Source organism: Cavia porcellus, unplaced genomic scaffold (genome assembly GCF_034190915.1).
Source record: "Cavia porcellus strain 051 isolate PalLab524CR breed Dunkin Hartley unplaced genomic scaffold, mCavPor4.1 scaffold_15, whole genome shotgun sequence".
Taxonomy (NCBI): domain Eukaryota; kingdom Metazoa; phylum Chordata; class Mammalia; order Rodentia; family Caviidae; genus Cavia; species Cavia porcellus.
Window position 1 is genome coordinate 2,019,116 of NW_026947498.1, and position 13,920 is coordinate 2,033,035.

General features: G+C 38.5%; 1 protein-coding gene across 8 annotated transcripts in view; it reads right to left on the reverse strand.

The window, feature by feature from the left end:
* Cryzl1 (crystallin zeta like 1) overlaps positions 1 to 13,920 on the reverse strand; it is a 42,774-nt gene that overhangs the window by 25,555 nt on the left and 3,299 nt on the right. For 7 of the 8 annotated variants that reach the window (XR_010039260.1, XM_013142020.3, XM_013142047.3 and 4 more), the window contains exons 2-3: positions 3,338 to 3,406; positions 675 to 752 (exon numbers count right to left, since the gene is read on the reverse strand). Coding sequence is in view for 6 of the 8 variants with exons in the window: in XM_013142020.3 (XP_012997474.1) it covers positions 675 to 752; positions 3,338 to 3,400 (141 nt within the window). In the remaining 2 variants the exon portion in view is untranslated. The remainder of the gene's footprint in view (positions 1 to 674; positions 753 to 3,337; positions 3,407 to 13,920) is intronic. The other variant, XM_023560801.2, reaches the window with a different exon arrangement.

A 13,920-nucleotide genomic window follows, 5' to 3' on the forward strand; every position in this document is an offset into this window, starting at 1 on the left:
CTATTTATGAGCTGGGAGAGGAGAGAAGAGGGAGGGAAATGGAGAGACAGAGGTAGATATATAGACAGAGAGAAAGGGAAATAATAAGAAGAATATTGAACTATATATAAAGAAATTAATTAGAATTATGTACAGGATTGGTGGTTAATAACTTAATTGATTTGGTTTCTAGCTTCCATTTTTATAGTATAGGGGAGGTGATCTATTCCTTTATAGGCTTTAGTAACTATAAGGTCTCAACATTTTGCAAAGAAGTTTATAAAATATTTTATCTTTTTTTTGGCCGGGGATCGAACTCACGACCACACGCTTGAAAGGCAGGCACTTATGCCACTGAGCTAAATCTCCGGCCCTAGAAGTTAACACACTATAAAATATATGATTGCCAATCAGAGTAATAACTTACCTCAATGTAGAAATATACAAATGCATATTATTTATCTGTCCTGTTCAATTTTTCTTTTCTTTTTTTTTTTTGGTATCAGGTATCGAACTCACAACCATGCACTTATCAGGCAGGCACTTATGCCACTGAGCTAAATCCCTGGCCCCCTGTTCAATTTTTCTTAGGATAATACTTTCTTGGCACTTATACATCAGTTATTATATTTGGACATTAAATATAATATGAAACTTTCATTTAACTTTTGGCTTTCATTATAAAACACCAATACCTTTGTATTTATTTGGCTCAGGGCACAAGCTTTAACTTGAAGTTTCACAAAGTAATCCTCTGTCCCAGGAAGATTTTCCTAGAATCAAATATTAACAAAAAAATTCCTATGAGAACATTCCTTTATGGTGTAAAAACATTCGTAGATAATTAAAACAAAATTACAAAATCTTTTAGGGTTTAGATGTTTTAGAATCTCAAATACCAACATGGAGAAACAAGTATTAAACTCTATTTCAATCTAAACAATATCAGAGCATCAGACCTTCATGGTTATCCTTACACACATAAAATATTCTTTACTAATATTTGGAATTTTCTTATACTATAAATGAAATTTAAAGTCAATTCCTCATCATGTCCTTAGTATCTATTTTGGACATTTTAGCATGTCTCATGGGATTCTGGATCAAAATACCAACTCAATACAATTTAATTCTCTTTCATATTCTGCAACTAGATATAACTTGACAGGCAAAAATACATCAAATTCAGCCATTTAGTGTCATTCAACCAAAGCTATTAAATATACTGTACTATCATATCCTCTAAATACCTTTACCTTGTCACCAATAATTAAAATACTCTTCCTCAAACCCATATGCTCAGTAGTAGATCTAAAGCTCACAAACAAGAGCTCTTACACAGTTCCTCCTAAGAATTACCAAAGGGATTACTACATTTTACTTGCACAGTCACAATATTCTGGAAGTATCTTTTTTGAAATTTCAGATTTGCTATTTAAGGATATATGAGGTTATTACATAACATTAATGAATCTGTGAATTTTACTAATGATTGTATAAACTAGACAGAATTCTTAATGAGACTCAGTCAAAATGCAGAGCCTCTTGAGATTTAGACCTGTGATGTAAATATTTTGGAGTTAGTGAAAAAGGACAGAAAAAACTGGATTATACTTGAGATTATTTCCCTGAGAAATTATTATTACTATGAAATGCTGATGTTTCTTAAATTGAAATGCTGATGTACATACAGCACTTACTTTTCACCTATAAATTTACAGTGAAATGATTTTGGCTTGTCATAGACCTCTCTAATAATTACCAAATGAAAATCTGACTATCTATGAATAAAGTAGTCAAAAACTAGAGATTTTTTTTTGTTTTTGGTTTTCTTTCTAGTACTGGGGATTGAACTCACAACCTTGCACTTGAGCGGCTGAGCTAAATCCCCTACCCTAGAGATCATTTAAAGCTTTGGAATGAGGTAACTTTGGCAAACTCCAAAATCTGTGGGGAAAGCAATTTTCCTATTTTTTAATTTTAAATTATGGTAATAGTATATTTCCTAAAATATGACTACCAACTGAAAACGTGCTTTATTATGTTTACAATAAGATGAGTTAAATCTGCAACATGTTAAGGTTATTTATTGGAAGCTGCTGAAGCTGGAAATTGATCTAGAGTATGACCCAGACGTGATACTACCAAAAAACAAAGAGCTCAGGTCAGCCACATGAAGAAGCTGCTATAGCCCAGAAAAACACCAAGCTCCCAGACATTGCAAGCAATGGGTTGCTAGACAGAGGGGCTGAAATTGACATCTCTTTCCTGGTATATAATCAAACAGGCTGAACTGGCTGAGCAGCTCCTTTCCTCCCATCAAGGAAGTAAGGGCCCCACCTGACCCCAGCTTTGTCTCTTCTTTGTTTTTCTCACTTTCTCCCGTTCTTAACCCCAGGAACCTCAGGAGCTGCATGGGTTGTGGCAGTTATTCTGTTTTTATGTGTTTAACACTAACCCCCGAAGAATTAAAAACTATTTTGCAGCAACCCTTTAAAAATGTAGTTATACTTTAATATGAACCAGCATTTCTGCATAAAGATGAAAGGAAAGATTTAAGGAATTTAAGAAACATGCTTGTTTAGTTAACTAACTAGTAACAGGTCATTTATTTTTTTATTTATTCCAAATTCATTTTATTTCAAAGATAAAAAGAAAAAAAGAAGAAAGAAAGCTATAACAAAAATTTCAAAACATGTCAATCAGGGTCAATAGTGGTACGTACATCACTCACTGTTATGCCCAAATCATTCACCCAGGGCACAAAATATTTGCATTCAACTGTCTGAGCCATACCAGCAAAAATCTTTCTCTTTAGTGAACTCAAAGAAATCAGTAGTATAACTATTTTAACTATTTTTTAAATATCATATACATACACATATACATGTTTCTTCTTTCAGCTTCTCACACTAATAAAATACGATGTTTACTCACATATCTTTTATTTCACTACGTTCTCAAGTTGCATCCATTTACCTAGAAATGTCTCCAGTTTATCCTTCTTTGTGGCTGAGTAGTACTCCATTGTATAAAAAAATGCCATGTCTTTTTTATTCATTTTTTGGTAGATGGGCATTTAGGTTGAGTAACAGGTCATTTAAAAGTGGAACTATTACATGTGGAAAGTATGCTACCTTGGGGTTAGGGCAGTGATGGCAAACCTACAGCATGTGTACTGTAGCCAGCTGTTTGTTATACTGAAAGTTCTAAAAGGTTTGTCATCACTGGGACATGGCTTGGGTATCAGAGCCAGTGTCCAGCACGCATGAGGCTCTGGATCCAATCTCCACCAGTGCAACAACCAACCATACAAAAACCATCTTACTACAGTACATGATTAAAAAATGTTTCTTACCCTTTCTTGAAATACAAACATTTCTTCATTTGTGGAACTCTGTTGAAAATATAAGCCTTTCATAGTCACCTAAAAAAATACATGTAATAAAATACAGACCATATGAAAGCAAAAATTGAAAAATAGTGTTGGCAAAAGATAAAATGGCAGATGTAAATGCAGTTTTCAAACAAGCAGATTCAGACAATACTTTTAAAGTAATCAAACATGAGAACAAGCAGCCACCTCCTGGAGCATGTCCTGGTACACGAATGTGTTACTCACAGGCGTAAACACTCTAAATTTCACTTTCATAGTTAAAAAAAGACATCGGTGTACTTAAGGAAAACACCAAACCCTTCAAGGGGCAAAGAAGCTGGTGCGAATTTTCAAGGGCTTTCAAAGTCTTAAGAGACTTAAGACTTAGAAGAGTGAGTCATCAAGAATTGATTAAAGAAGCTGGAGATTTAGCTCAGCGGCATAAGAACCTGCCTTGCAAGCAGGTGGTACCAATAAAAAAAAGAATTGACTAAAAACGTGGCCTGAAATCTCTGTCAGCCACAAACCAATGACTGCAAGTGTTTAAACCTGCATTCTGGAGACCTCTGGAAGCAGCTAACATTTCTACAGCTGTTTCATTTCCATAGAAATCACACTGCACAATTATTTTAAATGCAAACTTTATAGACATAAAGTATACACAGAAAAGCACACAAATTCCAAGTGTATAGCCTGCCTAATTTTAAAAGTGAACATCCTCATGTTACAGTAGGAGACATAATACATAAGCTTTCTTATTTATTAAACTTCGGGTTATGTTATTTTTTTTTTTTTAATTTAAAGAAAAGGAAACAAAAAAATACATGGAGATAAAAAAAAGGGTAGAAATAATACAAACTTACAGAAAAACAAACGGTAAGAAATTGCTGGTTGATAAGTTACACACTGTCATCCTAGAAATAGCTGTTCATGTTATAGAATTAAAGTATTTAGAATGACATTCAAAAAGTGACACCACAAACTGCTCCGCTCCATGATGGAACAAAAGCTCAGTAATATGGTTATCAGTCCCACACACCTGCTTTACATCTCAAAGAGGGTAAGATTAAACATATAAAAACAGAACAAAGCAGTTAAAAAAACAATTTAAAGAAATACAGATTTCGAAGCAAGTCCACTAGAGATCCTCATTGTCTATCTAACTGTCTCTAGTTTCTTACAAATAGTTGTCCCCATCTTCACCCACTTTATATACTTATTGCGTATTATAGAACTAATCAAATCATTGGAGGCTTTTTAGGTCCTCAAGTTCCAAATCAGGGAAGACAATAGTAACTACCATTGCATCTCTCATTCTCTTTGTGATAGCTGTCCCCATCTCTACATATGCTGAAATTGAACTCAAGAAACCAGTCAAATGTCATTCTAATCAGCGAACAATAGTATTGCTAGAATTTATATCATAATGCTACAAAATTAGCCTCGGGTTTCTTAGCGTCTCTTCCTCAGAGTATCTGTTCATTACATCTTGCATTATATAATCTGTTCCCGTAAATAATTAAAAAAAAAAAACCCGTGTGTGAATTTCTACATATATATCTATCCTTTCTGTATATAGAGAATACCAAGTCATAGCAAGACAGCAAAACAATTTCCTAGAAAAACATGCAATGGATAAGACATATAAGACCACAATATAGATGATCTTCCATAGTTACTATGTTTTCTCTTGTTATTTTCAATAGATTTGATCACAACACTGGCTTATTATAGTTAAATATAGTATCACCTATTTTTATAAAAACTTAACTTTGACAGCATTGTAGGATTTGAGAGCTGTTACTAATTAATACCAGTATGGATATCCTTTACATCTTGTTATCCTCAGAGTAGTTGCCTCTACTTTTAGGGTTGATACTAACAAGCATACCAATTTCAAATAAAATCAGCCAAGGCCAACCCATAGTCTTATGATTCAGATTCAATTAAGATCAGTCATAGTAAGACAATGTAAGTAATACAGGATTTCAGTTTAAGTTAATAGGAAAGTAAGGATAGTTACCATGGTATAACCTGCTATTTTTGGGTCAAGATGTCTGTGCCCTCAAATCTGACATGAGTGGACAGACCAGAACAAATTAAATTCAAACTAACTATGGCAATAAGATTACTGTGTCTTTTAAATCCCTACACACCATTAACAATAACCTCTGCCTTTTTTTTTTTTAAGAGTTTCAGAGCTGTCTATACTAAAGACTATAGCTTACCGCCTCTGCCTCATGTCTGCTACTCCACTTTTCTGCTATAATTTGTCCACCTTATTCCCTCATTCCACTGTCTGCCCCATTCACTGAGGCCTCTCTGCCACTGTTGCTGGAATCCTGGTATCTCTTCCTCTCTTTCTCTGTAATGTCCTTCAGCACTCTCTGTAGGGTTGGATTGGTGGCCACGAACTCCCACAGTTCCTCCTTGTCTTGAAAGTTATCTTATTTCTCCATTAATTTTGAGAGAGAGTTTTGACGGGTATATGAGCTTCGGTTGCATATTATTTTCTTTCAGGACTTGGAACATTTCTCCCCACTCCCTTCTTGACTTAAGAGTTTGTGTTGATAAGTCTGCTGTTATTTTGATAGTTTTCCCGTTGTAGGTAATCTGCATCTTTTCTCTGGCTGCTTTTAATATTCTGTTCTTTTGGTGGATTTCTGGAATCTTGATTATTATATGTCTAGGCGTAGATCTGTTTTGGTTGTAGGTAGTTGGTGTTCTGTATGCCTCTTTTATCTGGATATCATTTCTTTTTGCTATACATGGGAAATTTTGCTTTAATATATCTGTGAATATTCTTTGTATTTCATTTTTGGTTGCTCCTGCTTCCTCACTCACATTTTTTATTCTTAAGTTATGTATCTTTTTGTCATCTTCTAGTTTTTGAATTGCTTCTTTCTGGTTCCTTGTTATTTTTAAGAGGCTTTTTCTTTCATGATCATATGCCATAAATCTCTCTTCAAGTTTCAGAAGGCTGTCTTTAGTTTCTGTCAAGGCATTTTACCAGTGTTCAATGGAGTTTTTAGTTTCCTGGTATTCTCTTTGGATCTGTTTCATGTATTCTAAGTTATGTTTAAATTCTTCTTCAGAAGTTTCTCTTTCTTTTCTGATTTCCTCAGTTCTTCCATCTGTGTTCTCTTGGGCGGGGCTTGTCATTTATTTAATTAATCTCTTTATATCTTGCCTCACTTGGATCAGGAGTACAGCTTTAAATTCATCTATGAGATCATGAAGGTACTTTTTAATTTCGGCTGATTCTGTGTCAAGCAATGGATGGTTACTGTGCTTGTTCTCTTCAATGTTTACTTCTCCTGGGCTTATTTTCTCATGTTGGGCAGTTGGAGATTTTTTAAAATTTTTATTTCTTGTCAGGTTTCTGGTTTCTTTCAGACTGTCCTGGGGTTCTCTGGCCCTCTCCGAATTGCTTAGGGCCTTTCAGAAGCGTGCTGACTTGAGTTTTTGCTTCCTCCCCAATTTGCTGTTATCTGGGGTAGGCTGGGATGCATGGGCGGTACAGGCTAGTCTCCAGCCTCTGCGCCAGTCAATCCGTAAATTAGGCTGTACTTTCTGGATGTCACTGAGTTGTGACTATTTTGTATCTGCTTATTGGGCCCCAAGCAGAGGCTTGGTTTAGCCCCAGTAGCTCCTGCCGGTTCTTTTTGTACCAGAAGCAGCTGACTAATGTCACTATGGCACAGGGTTCTGCCCAAATCCCAGCTGTTCTCTTCTAGATCTCTCTGTGACAGGAGCACCAGGACAGCAGATCTGCCCAAATCCAAGATGTCTTCCACTAGTTCTCTGTATGGCGCTAAAGCAAGCACGTACTCAGGCTCTGCCCAATTTCAAGATGTCTTCCACCAGCCCTCCCTACAGGGGGACTCAGTGATGCCACCGAGCTGTAGGTTCTGCCCAACTCTAAGATGGCTGCCACCAGACTCTGTGTTATTGATGTCCCCGTGGTGGCGGGCACTGCCCAGTTCCAAGATGTTCTCTGGCCAATCCCAGCAGCTGCGGGGTCCCCAGTACTCACCAGGGTTCACCGCACACCACGCCGCTCACCTTTCCCGCGCTCCCGGCACAGCGTGGAACGGTCAGAAATCTGCTCAGCGTTCGGCTTTGGAGCTCCAGAGCCTTTCACAATCTCCTCTGGTGCAGCGGGGCAGTCCTGGCTGCTTCTCGGGGTCCCAGGTCTCAGTTTCCAGCAGTCACCAAAAGCCAACACAGCTTTTCCTGTTGGGTCCATGGGTCAATTTATTGATTTAAAGGCGCGGGATTTGCAGCCTCCCGTTATCAGCCTTCACAGTCTCAGCACGACTTTAAATCCTCCAGCTGCACTGTCTTGGTTAATAAGAATCGTTATCCATTTGTCTGGCCCTCTCCATGTTGTCATATTCTAGCTTCTAATATGATTTCTCCGGAGAGACTCTCTGCCCGATCCCCTAGCAAGCCGCCATTTTCTCCCCGGGTTATGTTATTTTAAAAAGTAACTTAATAAGTTAAAATATAAAAAGGAAGTTTCACTACATATATATATATATCAACTATATTATATACTTTATATGGGTCCAAGACAACACTTCTTCACTGAATGCAACCTAGGCAAGGCAAAAGGCTGGACACTTGTGTTATAAATTATTTCACTGCACTAATTGATATTACTATCATTTATTAATAAACACTTGAATTATTAGAGTATTTAATGGTTTCCCAGCTTCTATTGAGATATATCATTCAAGCCTAGAAGACTATCCTTCAGGACTGATAAACGGTACCTGTTAACACAACTGGCTTGAAAATGTGGAGGCAGCCTGGCATGGTGGTATATCCCTGTGATCCTAGGATTCAGGAGGGTTACCACAAATCTGAGGCCAGCCTGGGCTACACAGTAAGTTCAAGACCAGTCTGAACTACACAGTGAGACTCTGTTTAAAAAAAAAAAAAAAGTGGAAAACTTGTCCAGGAATTACTAAAATTTTACTGAGTTGAGCAATAATTGCTTTCTAAGATGTGATAGTCAAATGCTGGAACAGAGTATGACTACACATTGAAGTCATATAAAGAAATTATGTATAAGCAGGGTGTGGTGGTACATGTATATAATCCCAACAGGAGGTCTACAGGTTCAAGCCCTGCCTAGTCAATTTAGTGACTTAAGGAGACCCTGTCTCAAAAAAATAGTAAATTGGGTGTTGTGGTTCACTCCTATAATCCCAGCACTTGGGAGGCTGAGGCAGAAGGGTTGCCATGAGTTCTACGTCAGCCTGTACTACATAGTAAGACTCTGCCTCAAAATAAAATAAAACAAAATCACCCAAAGTAAAATAAATAAATAATAAAATAGGGCTGTGGATGTAGCTTACTGAGAAGGCCCTTGTTCAATCCCTAGTCCTGACAATAAACAAACAAAAAGATGAGCATGATTAAATGATCAAATTATATCTTCTGCTCCTCTGGTGACAGGTCTCTGAGTCAGTGTTTGCTGGGGCTGGGAGGAAGGAAGAGCCCAAGCACAGACAGCATACACCTCCTACCTCTTTTGCCTGGCTTCAAGGCTCTCTAAAATGCACACCTACTCTCCCAGTCCTTAACTGTGCCCACAACTCTGTCCTTGTCGGAGAGTGACTTCACATCAACTGTCACCCCACCTCAAGACCTTCCGCTCATGGCCTGTTTCCTGAGCGTGCTGTACTATATAGATTCTGCCAAACAAGTAAAGCTCCAGGGCTGCCTTCTCTTCTGAATCACCCCCAGTGACAGTCAATCTACCCCATCTGTTCCAGGCTTCTAGATTTTGTTCCATGCTGACATAAAAACCCTGTTTTATTTACTTACTAACTAGGTGGCTTTCCAAACTATTGTTTGGGTAAATCAATACCCTTTATCATTAAGATAAATAAATCTTTGCTCCTATTTAGTCTGGAGCTAGTAAGGTTCTTTTCCAGAAGAGAAAAAACTATGTGCCAAATCTTGATTTCAAAGCAGTGCTCTTTGTATTCTGGTTGCTACTGTGTTCTTTGAGTCCTAAAACTTAGGGCAGGTGGCCCAGATGACCAGTTGCATGACTTCATACTACTCCAAAAACTTGGAGGGTGAGATGTTTGCTTATATCCCTATCCCCAGAAGAAAATATTATACATATAATACACACATACATATGTCTTTTTGAGACGAGGCTTCATTATGCAGTTCAGGCTAGCCTTGAATTCACTTTGTAGTCCTTGTTGACCTCCAACTCAGTAATGCTCCTGCCTCAGCCTCCTGAGGGTTGGGATTACAGACATGTGCCACCATGTCCAGGAATACCTGTATTTTTTTGTCAAATCCTGCTAAATGGTCAAGCTGAATCCAATTAAGAAATGTGTAGAATATTCTCAAAGTTTACAAAGTAAGAAAAGAGGTGTTTTTACAAGAGGCTAGAAAAACAATGATGCAATACTAATTGTTTTGGGGCTCCCCAAAAGGAATAAGAACTTCCCAGTATTTAGAAAATAGTAGCCAGATGTGGCAGTGCACATCAAACTACCATATCCTGAGAGGCTGAAGCAGGAGGACTGCAAACCCATGCTGGACACCTCAGGCCCTGTCTCAAGTTAAAAAGGGTTGGGGATATAGCTCTGTGGGAAGGCCCTAGTTTCATTTCCACCACCCCCTCATCTCTCAACACACGAAGAAAATGGTGGAATGGGTGATATTCAAGGACCATATAATTTCTAGGCACAAATTAAATGGAACACTGGTCTGTTATTTAATAAAATTTTTACCAGATATAAGCAAATTTTCTTTTCTTTTTTTTGTCTTTTTTCCTTTTTATCGGTACTGGGGATCGAACTCACGACCACCTCCTCGCAAGGCAGGCACTGAGCTAAATCCCCAGCCCCAAGCATATTTTCATATAGGGACCAAAATAACTATATACCTTGTAAAATAAAAAAAAAAAAAGAAGTATATTTGTAATGACATTTCTCAGAGTCGAGTAATTTTTTTTGAAAGCCATTACACGTCTGCTTTATAATTAGGCACGGCTACTCCCCACAGTAGGGACCTTGCACTTGCCACGCAGGTGCCACCCTCGCCCCTGGTTCTCATGAAACTAGTTAACGAAGGCATGATCTGCATAGGGATTTCTAAAAAATCAAGGGAAAGTAATTTCAAGTGGTTTCATCTTTGTCACAACAGCAACATGAACTCTGCTGGCCCTTCTCCTGCCACACTCAATACCCGAGAAGCTGATCTATTAATAATTGGAAACCAAACCTCCACAGATTGCTATCTATCCTTTCAGGCCTGAAGTGTCCCAAGTATCAGATCAGCCTAAAATCAACATGCATAAAACTGGGTTCATCTTTCCCACAAACAAGATTTAGCTGTGGTCCTCAGCCATCAGAGGATTTCTTAGGTTCAGTCATAGCTGCGTAACCATAACCATTACCACCTGAAGTTAGTGGCTGATTCTTTTCCTGTGTCCTGTCTGATCTGCTCGTTTTAGGGACCACCACCTTGGTACAGGCGATGACTGAGTCCTGGAGCTTCACCTCCCTTTCTCCTCTTAGCCAATTTAATTCCTCAAAGCTATTTAATTCTTCTTCTTCCTCATTAGCCTGTGACATAAACTTGACAGTATCATGAATACTTCAGGCGCAGAGTTCAGTGATGTCTCTAACTTGCCTTCATTTTTTTCCCCCCTGGTACTGGGAATTGAATTTAGGACCTTACGCTTGCCAGGCAGGTTCTTGTGCTGCTGAGTTACATCCCTGGCCCTACCTTCATTTTTAAGAAAAGCAGAGATACACTGTTGAGCAGTGATGATCCAGAAAAGTCAAAAGTTGAAAAGTGGCCCCACTTTTCAACTTTGTCACTAAGCCAATTCCCTTAAACTGTCTTGATATCTAAAGTCCTATTTCTTGTCTTTAGTACTTGTGCCCAGCATTATAATACTAGCTAGATTATTAGGTGGCAATGTTTAGCTGTATTTCGATCTTTTGGGAAGAGGTGTCTAACTACATACCCAGGTACAGTACTTGGTTTAAAAAAAGGGCCAGTAAAAATGAGTGTGGTGGCTTATATTTGTAATCCCAGTAACTGGGGAGGCTGAGGCAGGAGGTTTGCTACTGAGTTCAAGGCCAGCCTAAATTACACAGTGAAACACTATCTCAAACCAACCAACCACAAGCATAATCAACATAACTATCTGGTGATTGGCTCAAATACTGTATTTGCAGGTTATGGAGGATGGCAGTGCTAACCAAACAGGAACAGGCCAGTTGTGCTTCAAGAAGGAGGTAGAGGTTGATGTGGTGGTGCACACCTGTAAGCCCAGCACTTGGGAGGCTGAGCCAGGAGGATCCTGCAAGTTTAAGGCCAGTCTGGGCTACATAAAAAGTTCAAGCCCAGCCTAAACTACACAGAGAGATCATCTCAAAAAACAAACAAACAACACAGAGGACACTGGACACTTAGTGGTCACAGAATACCTCTTCACACTGTACAGGCAACAGTCTATAGAAATCTGTATACTCTAGGGATACTCCGCATAAACCATGGGTCAGTGTTCTGGTGCAAGCAGCTACACTGTCCTTCTGTCCCTGTTACAAAATAGGCACTGAAGACACTATAACAGTGGCTTACACTTGGTGCTATATCCCAGAAAGTAAATCTAGCAAGGAACATGTGCTTTAAGAATCATTTCGTGTGTGTGTGTTTAGTTCAGGCTGACCTTAAACTCACTTTGTAGCCCAGGCTGGCCTTGAACTCACTTCAACCTCCCAGAGTGCTGGGATTACAGGTATGTGCCATCCTGCCCCGCAAGACCTTTTTACTGATATAATTGTATAGTTCTTATCACAAGAAAGGTTTAAACAGGGACCAGATACAGTTATAAGAGACTCATAAAGGGCATTCAAATATTAAGTGAGACAGAGGAATCAAATGACTGTTAAATTGTCTTCTGATTATGACAATCTACAGTGTTTTGTGAATAACAACCAGACCACACTTATACATGTGTGGTACACGCTCCACATTTTGTGCAAGCTGAGAACGAAAGATAGAAGCAAAAAAAGAAAACTTTTTTTTTTTTTGATATACACTTTAGGGAGAGAAAAAAAAAAGATATCTGCTTAGAGATGCTAAGTGTTGCTTAACTATTCAAGTGGCTTCTAATCCTGTGTGTATGGGGCACAGAAGCTCCCAGTTAAGACCTTTTTCTTTTTTTGTTGTTGTTTTTTTGAGACAGGATCTTGCTATATAGTTCAGGTTGAATTTTTTTTTTTTTAAAGCCAGTCAAATTTAGCAGTGGCGGGGGTGGTATACCAACTTTAGTGACACTAATGTTAATAAGTTCTGATAACCCACTGCCATCGGACCAGCCTCAGGTTGAATTTCAATTCATTTTGTAGCTCAGTTTGGCCTTGAACTCATGCCAATCATCCTGCCTCAATCTCCTCAGTGTTCAGATTACAGGTGTGCGTCACCACCCCTGGTCCTAAGATCTTTTTGACTCTTAAAAGGAATGTTTGAATATTTTCCCCTAAACCCTGAGAGTTTTACTCACATTACCCCTTGATTTACAGAATCCGCATCAGTAATTCTCACTTAGGAGTCTAGGATTTCTTACTGAGGCACTGTGCTGCCGCAGGTTAGAGGGAGGAACCTCTGGCCCAGTTAGTATTTAATATATGGCCATTTGATACGACATGACCCTAGCAAAAGAAACTTGCACTTCAATTTCTAAGTTATTGTATCTTCCCAGTCTGCTACAGGGTGAAGCGTCCATGGTGTGGTGAATAATCTCTCTTTCGTAGTGACTTCATCAGACGACATGTGACAAGGTAGGCAGGATGGTGAGGAAGGAAGCAGGTAGCTGAAGGGTCCTCCCTGACTGTTTACTCCAGTCTCTCGCCCACCCAACAGGAAATCTCCACCTACTATTATCACATGACTGCTATTGTAGTTTTCCAGTTCACCTTAAGGTCTTGAAGAAAACACTTAAAATTGCTGCTTGAAATGCAAAATATGAACTATAATTCTGATTAAATATTTCTTAAAAAACTGATGAATTGTATAAATACTAAAGAAATTGCTTCGTAAAAAATGTATTTCACTACTTGTGAGTGTGTATCCTGCTCTTATACTCTGAGCTCCTTAGCTTAGTAATACTTAATGGGACTATAAAGAGAAGGGGAAGAAAGTTGTTTTTGAAAGAGTCTACAGAAGTTTGTAAGGACAAAGAAACATCCATATTTATCAACTTAAAAAAAGAAAAGTTCATTACAAACACTGATGCCACAATAAACTTTCTTTTCTTTTCTTTTTTTGTCTTTTTCCTTTTTTATCGGTACCGGGGATCGAACTCACGACTGCCTGCTTGCAAGGCAGGCGCTTATGCCGCTGAGCTAAATCCCCAGCCTCCGATTTTCTTTTTTTTTTTTTTTCCAGTTTTTTTTGAGACAAGGTCTTCCTATGTGATTCAAGCTCGCCTCCCAATCACATGGGAGGAGCGTAAACTGCCTGAACTCACAATGATCTTCCTGCCTCAGCCTCTGGCATCCTGGCTTACCAGT